General features: G+C 48.5%; 1 protein-coding gene across 1 annotated transcript; it reads left to right on the forward strand.

The window, feature by feature from the left end:
* Nucleotides 1-2,789: 2,789 nt before the first annotated feature.
* RHOU (ras homolog family member U) lies at nt 2,790-15,924 on the forward strand. Its single transcript, XM_025858502.2, is given in 4 exon segments — nt 2,790-3,005; nt 3,007-3,184; nt 4,842-4,900; nt 9,953-15,924. Coding segments are annotated over 4 exon segments (777 nt in total). The 5' UTR covers nt 2,790-2,921; the 3' UTR covers nt 10,409-15,924.
* The last annotated feature ends 1,309 nt before the right edge of the window (nt 15,925-17,233 follow it).

Raw genomic sequence — 17,233 nt, forward strand, 5'->3', positions numbered from 1 at the left:
CCCCACTCAAGGCAATTAACATTAATCATCACCTCACATAGTTGCCTTTGTGTGGTGTGTGTGTGTGGTGAGAAATTTAAGATCTACCTTCTTAGCAAATTTCCAGTATATGATACAATGTTGTTAACTATAGTCACATGGTTGTACATTAGATCTCCAGAACTTATTTATCTTGTGAAACTGAAACTTTGTGCCCCTTGAACAGTATCTCCCCTTTTCCTCCTAGCTGCATACCCTTTGACCACTTCTTCAATTTTGTAATTTGGTAATACATCTTCCATGAGAGGACTAGAAAAGCACTTCACATTTAGGTGAACTTGCTGTTTGTGATACCGGTACAGGTTTTTGTCCTCACAGACATAGGAAGTCCTATCTATTCTATTTCATGTGATTTCCTCCAGAAATGTATGATGCATTTGTAATTGTCTGTGCTACATTTAGAGTACACCTCTGATAGGAGAGAACTCCCATTTTGACCAGGTGTAGTGGAGAGAGTCAAAAGCTCTCTAGTACTCAACACTCACAATGCTGTGTTTTGTGATGTAAAAAAATCACCACAGACTAGCTTCTGGCTCTGCCTGTCTCAAAATCTGTTGTTACTCCTTTGCTACTGGAACCCTTCCAGTGCTGCGGAATGTAGAAAAGTGCAGGTGGACACCAACACGACACGAAGAGGGTAGTAGGTGAGTCACTGGTAGTCATTTGTACACCTAGACATTATAAAACCACATAAATACATTCCATGGGGTCAGGGCTAGGGAAAAGCAGGCCAGGTGCCTGAGGCTCAAAATGTAAAGGGGCACTCATTCTCAGGGTCACGCAAATGCAAGGTTGGCCTCCCTAAATTTTATCCCTTGGCACCTCCCTTACCTCACCCTAGTCCTGACTCTGTATCCATTAATCCCAAACAAAATGTGTCTCGAACTTCACTTTCCTCCGTTAAAAAGTCCATGGCCACTTTAAAGCCACTTAATATGAGGGGAAGTTAGAGTTGGGACAGTGGACTGAACTGGTAGTGGTTAAAAATATGTTATTTTGGGGTGCCTGGGTGGCTCAGTTGGTTAAGCATGTGCCTTCAGCTCAGGTCATGATCCCAGGGTCCTGGGATTTGGGCTCCCTGCTCAGTGGGGAGTCTGCTCCTCCCTCTCACTCTGCTCTTCCCCGCTGCTTGTGCTCTTGCTCTCTCTCAAATAAATAAATAATCCTAAAAAAGTGTTATTCTGCAAAATTTACAATTCACATTGCCAGGGCCCCTAAGGCCTTAGAAGGGGTTCTCTGCAAGTGAGGGGCCCTGGGTTCATGCATCTAGCCTCTTGATAAATCCACCTCTGCATTCCAACCATGGTCATACTTCCAAGTCTGAGTTTATCACACCAGCTTATTTTTGCTTTCAGGAAATTGGTTAAGAACTTAGTCTCTTATCACTAAATTCTACACCTGAAACTAATATTACACTGTTTGTTAACTAGCTGGAATTTAAATTAAAAAATTGGAAGAAAAAAGAAAAAAAAAGAGCTTAGGCTCTGGAGCTAGATTATGTGGGTTTGGATCTTGTCACTGCCATTTATGAGCTGCTGAACCCTGAGCACTTTTTCAATGTCTGTGCCGGATATTTTCTCATCTGTAAAATGGGTATAAGTAATATTAAGATTAAAGGAATTAGTTCAGGCAGAGTGCTTACAACAGTGTCTGGCACATAAAGGCTCAATATGTATTGGCTATTGCTGTTACTGTTATTGTTGTTGTTGTAGCATCAGTATTCATGTTAATAGTAGTATGTGCTCTGCTCAAACCACACTGTGAATCCTGAGGAGCCTTTGTGTCCTGACTAGACCCAGAGAGGCTTCGCTGTTTTCTGAATGGACTGTTTGCTAAATGTAGAAGGAAGGCAGAGAGTACGTCAGAGGTAAATGGAACTCCCCCTCGCCCCATTAATATTAATGTCACCAAGTTACATTTAAGTAAAAGAAGAAATTGGGTCTATAAATTAATTTGCTGGCTCACAGCATATACCAAACGAGCCTTAACACTGGACCTGACATCATTTTGCTCCTAAATGCTATGAGGATAAATTATTTTAGAAGAAAAATCACACGATGGGCTGTAGGTAGACTTTAAAAACTTGCTTTTTAATTCCGTCTCCTGCACACACGTCCCCAAGACACTTCATTTCCCCTTGGGTGGAGCACTGTGGCCAGCAAGGGGCCCCACAGCACAGGCTGCGACCGAGGAGAGATGGGGAGAGAGGGCAACAGGAGGAAGCTCAGGCTTCCCCGCCAGTGTGGGCGCAACAAGGCCGAACCGCTTCGGGCCCTCGGGCGGTGGAGTCGGTCTCGGCCGCCGGGGAGGATGCTGCCCTCGGCCACCCGGCTCCTCCAGGAGCCGCGCCCCAGCACGGGCGTTGGGGATCCATCCCCAGAGTGGGTGTTGGCGGCCCCTCCTACCGCCCCGCAGCCCGTGTTTGGGCCGGGAGCCGGTGTCCGGGCTCCGCTCCTGCCCGGCGTAGCGCCGCCTCCGGCCCGGGTGCAGGGGCCCGGCGCGCAGGCGGGGGGCGCTGTGGCCTCGGCGCGGGGACGGAGCGGCCGGGCGGGACCAGCCTCTTTCCCCTCCCCGCCCACCCCCCCACGCGTCGTGTCGCCGGGAAGCCGGGAGGAGACAGAGCGCTCGGGCTCCACGGCGTTCGGCCCGCAGTCCCCTGACCGCGCGGAGCAGAGCCAGGTGGCGCCGCCGGAACCCAGAGCCGCGACCCTCCCCGGCCGCCTTTGTCTGGGAGCGTGCGTCCTGGAAGCGCTGCTCTCGGGGGCCGGGCACGCGCTCACAGCGGTCGCTGACAGCTCTTCCCTCCCGGAGGGCTCCGGGACTGAGGGGCGATCGGGCCGGGCCCTGCTCGCCCGCGCCTGCACACCCGAGGGCGCGCACCGATGCCCCCGCAGCAGGGGGACCCCGCATTTCCCGGCCGCTGCGAGGCGCCGCCCGTTCCACCGCGCCGGGAGCGCGGGGCGCGCGGGGGCCGCGGGCCCAGGGCGCGCGGGGGGCCGGGGCCGCGCAGGCGGTGCCGAGGGGCGCGGCGTCAAGTGCGTGCTTGTGGGCGACGGCGCCGTGGGCAAGACCAGCCTGGTGGCGAGCTACACCACCAACGGCTACCCCACCGAGTACATCCCCACCGCCTTCGACAACTTCTCGGGTGAGCCGGGCGGGGTGGCGCTTCTCGGGCCGGGGCGCGTGGCCGCAGTCCGCGGGCGCGGTGCTGACGGCCCGGGTGCGGGGCGTGGGGGAGGGAGCGCGGCGCGAGGGTCGTGGGCCCCCGAGGAGGCTGCGGGGCCGGCCGGGCTCCAGCTGGGAAGCGGACCCGGCGCGGAGCGCAGCACCTTTCCCGAGCCTCGGGGACGGGGCAGGCGCGGAGCCACCTGAGGGACCGCGGGGCGACGGGGAGCCCCCAAGAGTGGAGCCCGGCGGAGGGGGCGGGGTACGGGAGACGGAGCCTGTGCAGAAAGAAATGATACGGCAATTTAGTAACGAACAGGTCGAGTTCACGTTGCCTGGTCAGTTTGCTGCGTAGAAAAGTTGCGTCAGGTCGACGTTGCTGGCGCTGCTGCCGAGTTTCCCTGGGAAGGTGACGCGCAGGTGCCATTACCTGTGGCCCTGAGAGTCAGTCCCTTCCTTTTGGTGGCTTCCCTCACAGGGAAGGGGCGTCTCCACTTTGAAGAGCCACAGAGACGGCAGAACATAGTTGAGTTAGTGAAAAGAGCACTAAGGGTTTAGGTCTGGATTAAACCTGGAGAGTAAACGCGGTTTCTTCTGCGTCCCTCTTCCCTGCTCCCACTGCTCCCTCTTCCATCTCCCCCGTTGGCTCTGTTTCTGTTTCTTAGTATCTCTTCAGTGTCTCTTTAAGCTATTTACAGCCCTTATGTATGGTGTGCTATGTTTTTTGGTTTGGTGGAAACAAAGATAAAGGATTTTTCAGGTGGTTTTGAAATTTACTAAAAAGTTAAAATCCACAGTGAAGCACTCTCTCTGCTCTTAAAAGGACAACAATAACAATAACAATGCTTCTTGACCTCTTAGAAGGGCCTGATGGCAAGGGCTTGCTCTCTTCCACCTCTAAGGTACCCTTGATAAAACTGCTACACTAATGGGTTTACACCCAAACGGTTTTGTTTTTTCCCTTTTCCCTCCCAGCTGACTCGTGTAAACATTAAAAGCAACTTAGAAAGTTGCACTTAGAGGGACCTGAGTGCTTAATTCAAATAGAACCCGGCTGTGCTCCCATGCAGGCCCCTGCCCAGTACCCGATCCCAGTGGAAAGGTGGGCAGGCCTTCTTTTCTGTGTTAACCCTCCCTTTGAGCTGACGCGGTGAGATAAGCAGTGCCCTCTTCTATAAACAGGACAATGCAGGCTGCCTGTGTTTGCTCATGTTCTCAAAACAAGCTACAATTTTATGATAAACCATGAAGTCTTGGAACATTTCCCAAGGGAAAACAGAATTATTTGTGAGGTTTTCCACTGAGTTAAAACGGCAAGGTTGGTTCCCATCCCCCCCCCCCAATAAATTTTCCGGGGCTGAGCGAAAAGTGCAGGCCCTTCTGGGGTGCCCTCAAACGGCTCAGGGATTTGCAGCTTCAGCCCCGGCCATACAGTGAATTGCCAGCCCTGGACGTTTGGAAGACAAAAATGCCTCGGTGGGGCCTCCTTGTTTTAGGCAAGTCTTTAATTCATTAGGGGACCCAGAATAGCTGAAGGGTTTGGAGGGAGAAGGGGAGTTGCAGCTGAAAGCATTATTTTCCTGAAAGGGGTTAAAGGACACCCACCCCCTGATCATTGCTTTCGTCTTGTTTTTCAGCTGTGGTGTCTGTGGACGGGCGGCCTGTGAGACTCCAGCTCTGCGACACTGCTGGGCAGGTTAGTGGGTCATCGCGGCACAGGGCTGGGAAGGGAACCGGCCTTGGGCCTCAGAATAACCTCCCTCCATAACTGGGTCATTCTAAAGGCTCGTGAAGTGGCCCCAGCCCTGCTCCTTTTAGAGGGTGGCAGGGAAGGGAGATAGCTCTGCACCCCTAAAACAGGGTTTGGCCCAGCTTTGCATGGTCAGGGCAAGGGGACAATAGGGTCAAGAACGGGAGTTCTTACAGGAGTTTCTGATCTTATTTACTGTCTCGTTTATATTAAAAATTATCAATGATGCTTTGTGATCATTTCTCAGAGTAAGATGGTGATAGAATCATTATCTTAGAGGTCAACACGCCAAATATTAAATGTGCTCAAGAAAAAGATGGAGGTTTTTGAAAAAGATTTTATTTATTTATTTTAGAGGGAGAGAAAAAGAGCACAGTAGGGAGGGGGGAGAGGGAGAGAGAATCTTAAGTAGACTCCACGCTGAGTGTGGAGCTGGACACGGGGCTCGATCCCACAACCCTGATACCATGACCCAAGCCGAAACCAAGAGCCAGACACTCTGCCAACTGCACCACCCAGGCACCCCCCCCCAAAAAAGATGGAGTTTGTCAGTGGGTGTATTTCCCTCCCTGAGCTGTGGTTTGACTCTCTAGGGCCACCCCCATCCTTTGAAGCAGAGATACAGTGTCGAAGGTCTCCTGAGCTGGGGGAATGAATGAATCTGAACTTAGTCTTTCCAAATTGTGAACGTTTATTCTTGTCTTGAGGGTCAAGCACTTGGATGACCCAGAGGGACAGGGATTGGGATGTTCCCCGACGAGCTCCAGGGACCCATCATCAGCCAGTCGTCCCTTGGTACGGTGCTCGTCACTGAGGTCTCCTTGTTCTCTGTGTGAACCCAGGGTGCCACCTCCTGAGTCTGTCAGAGTGACAGTTCATCAACATGGAGTCTTTCCTGTCCTTGTTAGAGTTAGAGCAAATGCTGAGGGGCCCTTTGTAGGCACATAAAAGTGCCCACCTCACTTTCTGAGGTGTTGTCACATGACCATCTGTGTTTAAGAAGCTCGCTTTCCAGCATTCCCAAGTGCCTCATGCAAACTGCTTGCCTACCCTGGGACAGCAAATTCACAGGTTTATTTTTCAAAACTCAGGGTGACACAAGACTGGGCAGCTTTGGTCCCCAGCTCAGCACGGGTTTGGTGGTGGCCAGAGTGGCCTTAGTGGTGGCCCTGTCCCTTCTGCACTGGAGCATCTCCGTTTCCCCTTCAGTGGCAGCAGAAAAAAGCAAACGCACTGGGTATCTTCCTGCCTGTGGAAAGAGAACTCAAAAGAACACTGCTCTTCTAATATTGAATCTTTCTGAATGCCCTCATGGTATTTGTCATGAAAGCTTAATTGCTTTTTATAAAGTAAGAACCTTTGTCCTACTACATGTCTGATTTTCTGATCTTTAAAATGGGGTCAGAGTTGCACGTGGATAAATATAGACGTTCCTGCTAATGCCAGAAGGGGCAGCTGGATAGCCCAAGAATAAGACCGTAGACAGGAAGCCCAGAAGGCACAATTCCTGGGGACCCTTGAGGGGAGGAGCAAGCAGTTCAGAGCACATCCCTGCCCACTGATGGGGCTCTCCTGTTAGCTGTTGACTCTTGTCACAGACTCGGCTTCCTGAGTTGGGGTTCTAGGCCTAGGGGCCCACATGGTGCCTGGTGCAGAATAGGGCTTAATCACGGTTTATAATGGATACATAAAACGAAGTGCTGGGTCCTGGGGAATGCAACCTTAAGTCCTGGCCTGCCCCTCAGAAGACTTATAGTCTGTAGGGAAGATAAACCAGTTAGTAGAACTTGTGAAAGAAACCAGGGAAGTGCCATAAGGAGGAAGGCAGTGTTGGCTTGGGGTGCGGGACAGGTGGGTCTGGGGAGAAAACCACTGGGCAGTTTTGAAAGAGGCATAGGACCATCATCAGAAAAACTTTGTAGAAATGATCCTGAATTACTGAGGCAGAGGTCGATTTTTCCTTAGTATGGTCTGTTTTAAAAGCTGGGGAAGCGCAAGAATAATTTTGGAGATATTTTCAGGTATAAAATGTTTATAATTATGGAAATAAAAGGACTTTGGTGCAAATTGGTAAGCTTTAGTTTATTTGGAAATTATTCTTCTGGTCTCCCGGTGATGTTTTCATTGAGTTTGACTGTATTTTTTAACTGATGTATTAGTTAGTAAAGTATACCTTATTATGTAATGAATGCATAAACCAACCTCAAAAATTATGAAAAGTACACAGCTGGTAAGATAAGATTATTTTTTCCCCTATTCTCCAAGTATCCATTAGGACTTATTTTGACTAATAGCAAAGCTGGTCAGAGTGGTAGTTCTTTCCCACCTTCCTTATTCCTTAGTCCAGATCTGATAAACAACCTTTAAAGGGACTTGATTTGACACCTGCTGTATTTCCCTAATGATGACTCAGCCAGTGAAACACCTGCCCCCCTGGCCCTGCAGGCAGTCCTCGGGATAGGCTTAAAGTGACTTGTGCGACCTTGTTTCCAGCTCCAGGGGAGTGTGAGCACAGGTAGCCCTAACTCAGGGCCCAAATGCGGGTTTTTCATCTGGAAGCTCAGAGCAAGAATATGGCTCTACTGGCTGAATAAGTAACTAGAAATTGCTTTTTGTGTCTTTGGGTTTTCTTGTTAGGGAGGTAGGTGAGCATAGAAGATGTTAAAGGGAGTTTTTAACACTGGACTCACAGTCTTACTCAAGTGAAAGTAGATCAGAGACGGACTGTGTTGAGAACATACCTTTGGCATAAGAGAAGGGACCGTCACTGAAATGGGAGGAGGTCACAGTGGCATTGCCAGAAGAAGCTGAAAATTCCTCAGCCTTTTGACCCATGAGGCACTTGGAAAAATCTCTGTGCTAAAAAAAACAAAAACTCAGGTTGCAGCTTGACCAGCACTACTATTCAGTGGCCTGTCCACCACGCCCTATCCCTGACCGAATTCTGTATGTCTTCCCTGCAGACCTGGCAGGTGCATGTAAATCACTGGGCCTCAGAACACCTCTCCTGGAGGGTACATTCCAATTGGCCTCGTCATGCAGATGTATGTTGTGTTGATCTCAGCAAATATCTAGGGTTTCTGGTCAGGCAGTGAGGAGGAGGGTTTGATTTCTGCTTGGCTCCCTGAACCCTTTAGCCAGAATCTCAAGAGGTCTGGGGAGCTGGATTTCCAAAGCCCCCCCTACCCTGCGCTTGCCTTTCTTTTTATTGGTAATTCAACCCCAGCTCGCAGGGCACCGCCAAGGGTGACTGACTTCTAACAGTGAGCTGCAGCTGCCTGAGGGAGCTGACCTTAGGCGGGGCTCGTTTTGTGCTACTCTGGGGCCTCTGAGAACAGAGGGAATGTTTTATTACAAGATCTTTGCTGGGCCATCGTTGACCTGGTGGAGTTTCTATGTCGATTCTTTCAGCACAAAGTTGGCACTAAGAAAGCCAGGTTGTTCTTTTTTAACCACCGTGTATAGAAGTCTGACAGGCGGCAGTGACGAAACGCCAGATTCGTTCCTGAGCATTTGAGCTGGTTGACTTCTGTACTGTTAGCTGGTTGTTGCCCTACAACTGAACTGTGGAGCCTCAAATGATGAAAGTGCCTTCAAGTAAAACAGATCCAGGTTTCCTTTACACCTCCAGAACGGCTGGCCACAGATGCAGGATACTGTGCATGTAAATAGGAGTTTGCAAATAATCAGAGTATGCCAACGGCATACTGAAAACCTGGATGGCGTTTCACTTTTTCATGCCACTGGGAAGTTATCTATCACAGGACACGTGTGTGAGGCTGGCACCCACAGATAGAAGTGTTATTTCACTCTATTTTTTATTTTTTAAAAGTTTAATTAATTAACTTATTTATTTTTTAGTAATCTCTACACCCCATGTGGGGCTTGAACTCACAGGCCTCAAGATCAAGAGTAGTATGTCTTCTGACTGAGCCAGCCAGGTGCCCCTACAGATAGAAATTTTAAATAGGAATGAGATGTTGTAAATATTTTCCTATGAGAGAGTTGAGTGAAAGCTTTCAGTTCATTGAATAGGGCACTGCAGGGGACTATGAAGAAATGCTGGTTTGGAGGCCGACATCTCTACAAGGGCTGAGGCCAGGTCTGTCTGTTCCCAGCTGACTCCCCTGGCCCTGCACAGTGCCCGGTGGCCAACACGCATTTCTGCCAAGTGGATGACTCTGGCAGGTATTCAGCAGCATGATGCTTGGTTATCTTCTCAAAGCTGCATGGAGGTCCCTGGTATTTGCAGGGAAAAGGGAAGGGGAAAGGAAGTTTGAAAAGGAAGAAAGGAGGGAGAAAAAGAGATCAAGCAAGAAGAAAGAGGTATATCAAGCAAGAATGAGAATGTATTAACCAATGTGACATTGTAAGTCACATTGTTGTAAGTGACTTTGAGAGGCATAGGCTCTCTGAATTGCTAAGGAGAGTGGCCTCTCAGAGGTCCTCAGCTCCAGTTCTGGGTCTGTCCTTGTGTCTGATTGACATTACTCTGTGCTCTGTGCATGCCCTGAATGTGTGCAGCACAGATGGGACCAGGTGGGCATCACTCACAGCTGTCGAGAATGGGCAGGGCTGGATTCTTCAAGAGAGGAGCTGGGTTAGACTGGGGTTCCCTGGGGTCAGATCAGAGACTTGGAGATCCATGGGCTGCTAACCCTGATTCTAGAAGTGTAGCTAAGTACCAGAGTTGAAAGAGTAAATCTGGGGTACTCTAGGCTGAAGGCTGGAGAAAGTAAATTTGCTTCCCGCCATTCACCCACTGTAAGTACTTTTCCTGTGGTGAGTTGCCAGAGGGCCGTGAGCACTGATGAACATCGAATGCACTGGGCAGTTTTCGTGGGGCTGGCAAGCGGCGGGATCGCTTTCCGAGGCACTGGCCCTTCCTTCCATAACCGGACCTGCCAGACCCTTTCAAGGAAAAAAATGGTAAAATGGTCTTTTTGCTGATGAGAATCGATTGAGAGGCTAACTTTCGGGTGCTTTAATTGGTTGCAGGATGAGTTTGACAAACTCAGGCCTCTCTGCTACACCAACACGGACATCTTCCTTCTGTGCTTCAGCGTGGTGAGCCCCTCCTCTTTCCAGAACGTCAGCGAGAAGTGGGTGCCAGAGATTCGCTGCCACTGTCCCAAAGCCCCCATCATCCTCGTTGGAACTCAGTCGGATCTCAGAGAAGACGTCAAGGTCCTTATTGAGCTGGACAAATGCAAAGAGAAGCCTGTGCCCGAAGAGGCGGCCAAGCTGTGTGCCGAGGAAATCAAAGCCGCCTCCTACATTGAGTGTTCAGCCTTGACTCAGAAAAACCTCAAAGAGGTCTTTGATGCGGCCATCGTTGCGGGCATTCAGTACTCGGACACTCAGCCACAGCCAAAGAAGTCCAAAAGCAGGACTCCAGACAAAATGAAAAACCTCTCCAAGTCCTGGTGGAAGAAGTATTGCTGTTTCGTATGACGCCGGCCGGGAACCCGCAGTAGAAGATATATTAGCTGAATGAGTCCTCTCATCGTGCCGAACCTGTGTAGAGAGCGTGTGTGTGTCATAGGTCCAGCTCTCAGTTTACGTCTTCTTTCTTGCCTTGGATATTCTTGTTTGTTTGAGCTTAGGGACGAGCTGATTATTAATTATGCAAGATATTTTTGAAGTCAGTGGAGCATTTTTCATAACTCTGGAAATGTAGAGCTCTGGACCTCTGGATTAATTTATATCTAATATGAAAAAGACACCTCGGATCTGTGTGTCAAGAATTAAATTTTTTTTTGCTACATTATAATGTACAGAAGAACAAAAGAAGAAATGGTGTGGTTAACCCTGCCTTGATTAAGGGCTCCTTCCTGCAAGTGCGTTATGTCGCCTGGGCAGCTATGGTGAGAATCACTCTTAGCCCAAAGACTCCACACACTTTTAAAAAACTTTTCAAAGGACTAAAATCTGAGAAAAAAACGAGAGACCTCTGCCTACAACACCTCAAACCAGTCACTTTTGTCATATGCTAATACCTGCTTGCTTAAGATCTAAAATCAACCAGCAAAGCACATCCTGCTAACCCTGTGGCCCTGGGTACACCAAAAAGAAAACATAGTTTATTGGGATTTTTCATTCTTTGACCAGTTGTGTTGACATCATATAAACAGAGCCAACATGCCATGTGGAGTAAAGCAAGTGTTAGTCAGAAGCTCTTGTATTTTCTTTAGGGAGTGATTCATGTTGAGATCAGAATGTGGTATTTGCTGTTCGTATGTGTGCACCAAACTGCCTAAACCCTGGTAGTTAGAACACTAGGGAGCACCTATTGGAATTGTTTTAAAACTTCCGTACTAACTAAATAAACTAAACCATCTGCAGGGACCCGGATACTCTTGAAAGGCCTGCAGCCAACGATTGTAGGAGACAAAATGTACTTTTTTCCCCTTAAGTCAGCCAAAATGGACACACACACACACGCACGCACACACACACGCACGCATGCACGTATATGGCTGTATTTGCTGCTGATTCAGATTTTTAAACAGTTAATGAGAAAAAGCATGACCACAAAAACATGTGAGGGGAACTCAGCTTCCTCCTTTTGTTACTTTTTTGAACAGATCTCTTTTTGATTATATCCTACTTGTATATTTTGACACAGGTTTGAGACCATCTTAAAACATGAACATCTCTTAAAACCTGTTTTAAACTGAATGTCTCTTGAAGCCTGTTAAACCACCGGTTAAAGCCACAGATGCCTTTGAGAGAAAGGGCAGCAGAGAGCAGGGCTGTGAGTCGAAGGGCTCACAGGGGCGGCCTGCTGTGGCTGCCAGGAGCGGGGTGTGCGTATGGACCCCAGCTCCCCCTCTCAGCTGCATCCTTGTGGGGGGACAGCCAGGAAACCATATGCTTGTGAAACATTTATGTTCTTCAAGGTGGCAGTTTTTAGGGCTTCATCTTGAGAAAAAAAGTTGAGTATCAGAAGAGTAGGTTTGTTTACTTTGTGATGGTTATGCATCTGAGATGCCAAAAGGTAGCCTACCCCACTATAATGTCTGGTTGCGGTGGGTGAAGCAGATTTACCAAAATCAGTTCAATAACTACGGAAACTTCTGTAGAGCCGGTGGATGGAAAAGTCTTGTCTTTCTGTGGGTCTTGCATTGTCTTTTTTGTATTTAAAAAAGCAAATTTATGTTTTCCTATAGAAGAAGTAAAAGATTGGTTTAGGGGCTTCTTTGATTTGTGTCAGTAAATAAAATTAACTGATTTCTTTGTTTTAAAACTAAAATACATGGATTGTTCACTATTTTTCATTATTGAAACTGGTATCAGTCATAGTTTCCTGAAGCATTTAGTTACATAGCCTGAGTGAATAAAACTACATCATTTGTGGAAATGCTCCGAACAGACTCAAAGCCTGCCTGGCTCACCTGTCTGTGGGGAGCCAGCATCCCAGGCTGGGCTCCACCTGCTCTGGGGTGCAGAGGTGGGAGTGGTGGGAGACTTACTTGGTGAGTAATTTTAACCAGTATTTTTATATTTCAGCAAATGTCATGGAGTACAGTGCAAAGTAATTTTTAAGATAGAACACAAGACTTGAAAGAAATTTTATGCACGCGACAGCAAATGGGGCTGTTCTTGGTCCCCCTGGGGCGGGGACCGTGGCCCCCTCTGCCTGGGGGCCACTGATGGTAACCTGGCAGGGGAGCACACCTGTGTGGCCCAGTTCTGAGAGCTTTCCTCAAGTGGTTTATTTTTAACCCAACTGGATACAACCCGAACCATTAGCACTAAAAATCTAGAGGGTTGACATTTAAACACAACCATTTTTAACATGTTGCTGCAGTTTATAGAATAGTAAAGTACGTACGATTAATTGTACTTCAGGTTTTCCTCCATTTTTCTTTCTTTGTGTGATTGAGCAGAAAAGTTCTTAAAAGTATGTGCTTGAGTTAAACATAAAGTTGGTTCACTTCAAAGCTCAAACACTGTTAAACTTGCAGCTTGGTATTGCAGAGATTTTATGAGTTGTGCTTTAGAGAATGCCGCTTTAGCTTAACTCCTACAGTGTAGGCCAGTCATAATTGAAAAATACAATATACTTCCCACCTGTTTTATCACTTTTTACCATGTATGTGGAAATGAACCTTTTGTAATATTGTTCTCTGTGCTTGACAGAATTCAGGAGAAACCACCCAGGTATTGCACAAGCCAAAATGAAGGCAAGGTCTTCTCCCCAGACTGTCGTAACCCGGTGCCTTACCAAGTTGTGCTTCTCTGTTTTCAAGTGTAAATGCTGTTGAGCAGAACGTTGTCCTTGAAAATGCTATAAACGAGGTGGTATGAAATAAATTCTGACCTATGGATATAACTGCACTTGCCTTTTCTACCAAAGAAGGTCACTGGAAGTGAATAAAAGTTTAGCTACGTCAAAAGCAGGCTGGTTGGGAAGCATCATGGCGTGCCCCCAGAGGCGTTTGGGGAGTCTTCCCTAATCAACATGAAATGCTTATTGAATATGGGGTTTTGAGAATTTTGGGGTCACAGTCTGATACAAGCACTCTGACTCTGGGTCTGTAATGGATCGTGTGCTGGTGGCCCATGTGTGTCCCTGACAGGAACACTGTTCTTGGAGCCAAAAGTCGAGGCCCAGAGAAGCACTTAGTGTGTGATGATGTGTAGGTCAGTAGATCTGAGCCTCGGTTTCCTTATGTGTGAAAGTACTGCTTTTCTCCCCAGGCTATTTGAATCCTGAATGAGAATACATGTGCACATGTGGGGTAAATGTCCAAGATCTATAATGGCCATGGAAGGGATTAGAAGGTGCCATGAGCCCCACCAGCTTAACAAGGAAGGCCAGCAAGGCTCAGAGTTCCCCGTCTCTGAGGGCTAGGGGATGCCTCTGTGGTATATGAACTTGGGGTCAGCCTTATCATCGTGCCACCAGGACGTGGCCCTTACACCAGGGAATGTGGCCCTGACGACAGGACCATTCTGGGAGCCCAGATGTTGTCCTGCTTCCACCCTTAAGCCTCAAGGGTGAAGGGCTCCTGGTCACCTAGTGAAGGAGGGGCCTATCCACCTCGTTCCCCATGGTGCTTCTGAGGCCAGACTTTGACTTTTTGTATCCACCAAACATTCAACTGCAATGCACTGGGTTACTGTGCAGAGAGCAACTAAAATTCCTGGCCATCAGCCTGTGTCCAGAAGTACTAAAACCCAGCTCGCCCTCACTGGCCTCCATGGGCAGCCTGATCCCAGCTCAGAGGGACCTGGAAGTTTCCCTTCAACCAGCCCCCGTTTGCCTCCCATATCCAGGATAGGCCTTCCCAGGATACATTGACAGACCACCCAGTCCTTTTAGAGGAGGTCAGGGAGTACTTCATGGAGATGTTTATAAGACCTGAAGGAGGTGAGAGAATGAGTATCTGGGAGAAAAGTTTTCTAAAGGGAACAGCAGGTGCAAAGGACCTGAGGCAGAGCAAGTGTCTGGCATGTCCTGGCGGCCAGTTTGGACAGGACCAAAGTAGTCCTGGGAAAGGAGCAGGAGATGACCCAGAGGAGGAGAGGGGGTCAGGGAAAGGATGAGGTCAGAGAGGCCCCTGACATCAGGGAAGGCGTGGTGTGATGGGAGGGCAGGGGAGGAGAGGGCTGGGCTCCAGAGTCAGGCTCTTTGGGCTTGAATCCTGGCTCTGCCACTTAACTGGTTGAGATTCCTTAACAAGTTAAACTTTCTGTGTCTAAACTTTAGAATCTATAAAGGGGATAAACCTGGCACCTACCTCAGTGGTCTGGTGGGGTTATGAATGTGAAGTGCTCAGTAAATGTCCACTCTGACTGGTCCCGTTGGCAAGCTCTGTTCTTCTCTCTCACAGCAGGCTGCCTAGGTGATTAACTTACGATTGGCCCCTAATGGCTCTCATCTTCGGCCCTACTAATTTTTGTGAGCCTTATGCTTTTGATGGATAATAGCACATTATTTTTCATTTCCACTCATTTTAATGAAAGAAGAGCAAAACAGTATGAATTACTCCAGCCGTTGCACAGGCTGACCCTGGAGTAGAGATGCTGCTGCTTGAGCAACTGGAACTGCTAGGGGCTGGCCACCCCTGGGAGAGCCCGGGCCAGTCCCCTCCGGAGAGGAAGGTGGAACTGAGCCTCTGAAGGTGGTTTGGTGAGCGGAGTGAGACGACAAAGTAAGATTTGTGTGGAAGTCAGGGATCACGCTGTGAGGGTGTCTGTCCCTTGACTCCTTTCATGCAAGAAGTTCTTGCTTCAGACAAGCACACTCAGCTTTGTGAATCTAGAGCCATTTTTAGAATCCTTGTTTATCAGCCCAGCTCAGCCAACCAGTTTCCCCTGTGCAGTCCTAACAGCACAACCGCATCCTGAAGGGACACAGTCCACACGTGGAGGAGGCACGTGGTCGGGAACCTGATGTTGCTTTCTAACCTGATGCTTGTCGTCCAAAAGGAGGACACATTCCAGAGCAGAGTATCACATTTCCATTCATTCTTCTCCTGAATGTCCCACAGATACTTCAAATTTTACTCATTCTGTGAGTTTCCATTCACTACTGTAGCAAATTACTACCAATTTTGTGGCTTAAAACAACAGATTTCTTACCTTACAGTTGTGGAAGTGAGCGATCTGAAATGGGTCTCACTGGACTAAATCAAGGGGATGGCAGGCCTGCGTTCCTTCCTGGAGGCTCTAGGGGAGCCCTGTTCTTGCCTCCTCCAGCTCTCGAGCCCTCCTCCAGTCCTTGACTCCCGATCCTTCATCACCGTCAAAGCCAGCAATGGCTGGTCAAGTCTTTCTTAGAGGGCATCCCACTAACACTGACTATTCTACCTCTTCTTCCCCACTTAAGGACCCTTATTATATGGGGCCCACTTGGAGAGTCCAGGGTAATCTCCCCCTGTCAAGGTCTGTGGATTAGCAATTTTAATTCCATCTGCAGCCTCAATTCTACTTTGCCGTGTAACCCACAACATCACAGGATCTGAAGTGTAGGATGTGGACATCTTTTTTTTTTTTTAAGATTTTATTTATTTATTTGACAGAGAGAGACACAGCGAGAGAGGGAACACAAGCAGGGGGAGTGGGAGAGGGGGAAGCAGGCTTCCCACAGAGCAGGGAGCCCGATGCGGGGCTCGATCCCAGGACCCTGAGATCACGCCCTGAGCCGGAGGCAGTCGCTTAACCACTGAGCCACCCAGGGGCCCCAAGTCAGCAGCAGTCTTGGTCAGATGTGTGCAACGTTGCCAGGGCCCCCCGTGGTTTAGCTGGTTGATGAGGGATAGAGGTGCCAGGACATCCCTAGTGAGGGGAGAGCTACTGGGGTAGCAGTCAATGACTGGCTATTTCTGATCCCATTGGTGAAAACACCTCTCATGTGTGTTACCTTGATATCATTAAACATCCAAATCTCCTGCCTCTCTTTATTCTTCAAAACACCACAAGCAGGGCGCCTGGGTGGCTCAGTCGGTTAAACATCTGCCTTTGGCTCAGGTCATGGTACCGGGGTCCTGGGATCGAGTCCCACATCGGGCTCCTTGCTCAGCAGGGAGCTTGCTTCTCCCTCTCTCTCTGCTGTTCCCCCTGCTCGTACCCTCTTGCTTTCTCTGTCAAACAAATAAATGAAATCTTAAAAAAAAAAAAAAAACAAAACAAAATACCACAACAGCATTATTATGATTTGGCATCCCAGGGAGGTCCCCAAAGGGAGAAGATGCAGTGATCATACCAAGTGCCTGGATTTCCTTTCCCAAGACAGTGTTCTCTCACATTAGTGGAGTGGTTTCTGGTTAGGATTTGGCTGAACTGGGGAGGAAATGTACTAAAAATGGCAATGGGACTATTTTACGTCTTTGCCTGGCTTTGCAGAAACAGGCTCCGTCTTCACAGAACTGTTTCTAACGTTTGCTCTCAGTCAAACAGCTGGAGGTGTGACGTTAATGTGGCATATGGTGGCTGTCACTGTGGAAAGCGTTTCCACAGGGGCGTGGGTTTTGATAGTCCAAGCTTACGGGTGTTGCTTTGGAGTGTTTCAGCTTAAAGCACAAAAGGAACTTAGACATTCGAGAATATCCCTTAGCACAGAAGCTTTCGGGAGCAGCATGTGCATCAGTCACACCTTGATACATTCTAGATAATCATTGGTTAGGGGTTAACTTAAGACAAGTACCGTATTGTACGTGGCTGGTGGAAGAGAGAGTCATGTGCTTCAGGAGCAAATATCAAAACTGACATTTTACCATGGAAATCAGGAAGCCTGCCTACCATTACTTGTCATGGATTTAGAATACA

The sequence above is a fragment of the Callorhinus ursinus genome, unplaced genomic scaffold, assembly GCF_003265705.2.
Source record: "Callorhinus ursinus isolate GAN/ISIS: 27379988/994484 unplaced genomic scaffold, GSC_fseal_2.0 scaffold69, whole genome shotgun sequence".
Taxonomy (NCBI): domain Eukaryota; kingdom Metazoa; phylum Chordata; class Mammalia; order Carnivora; family Otariidae; genus Callorhinus; species Callorhinus ursinus.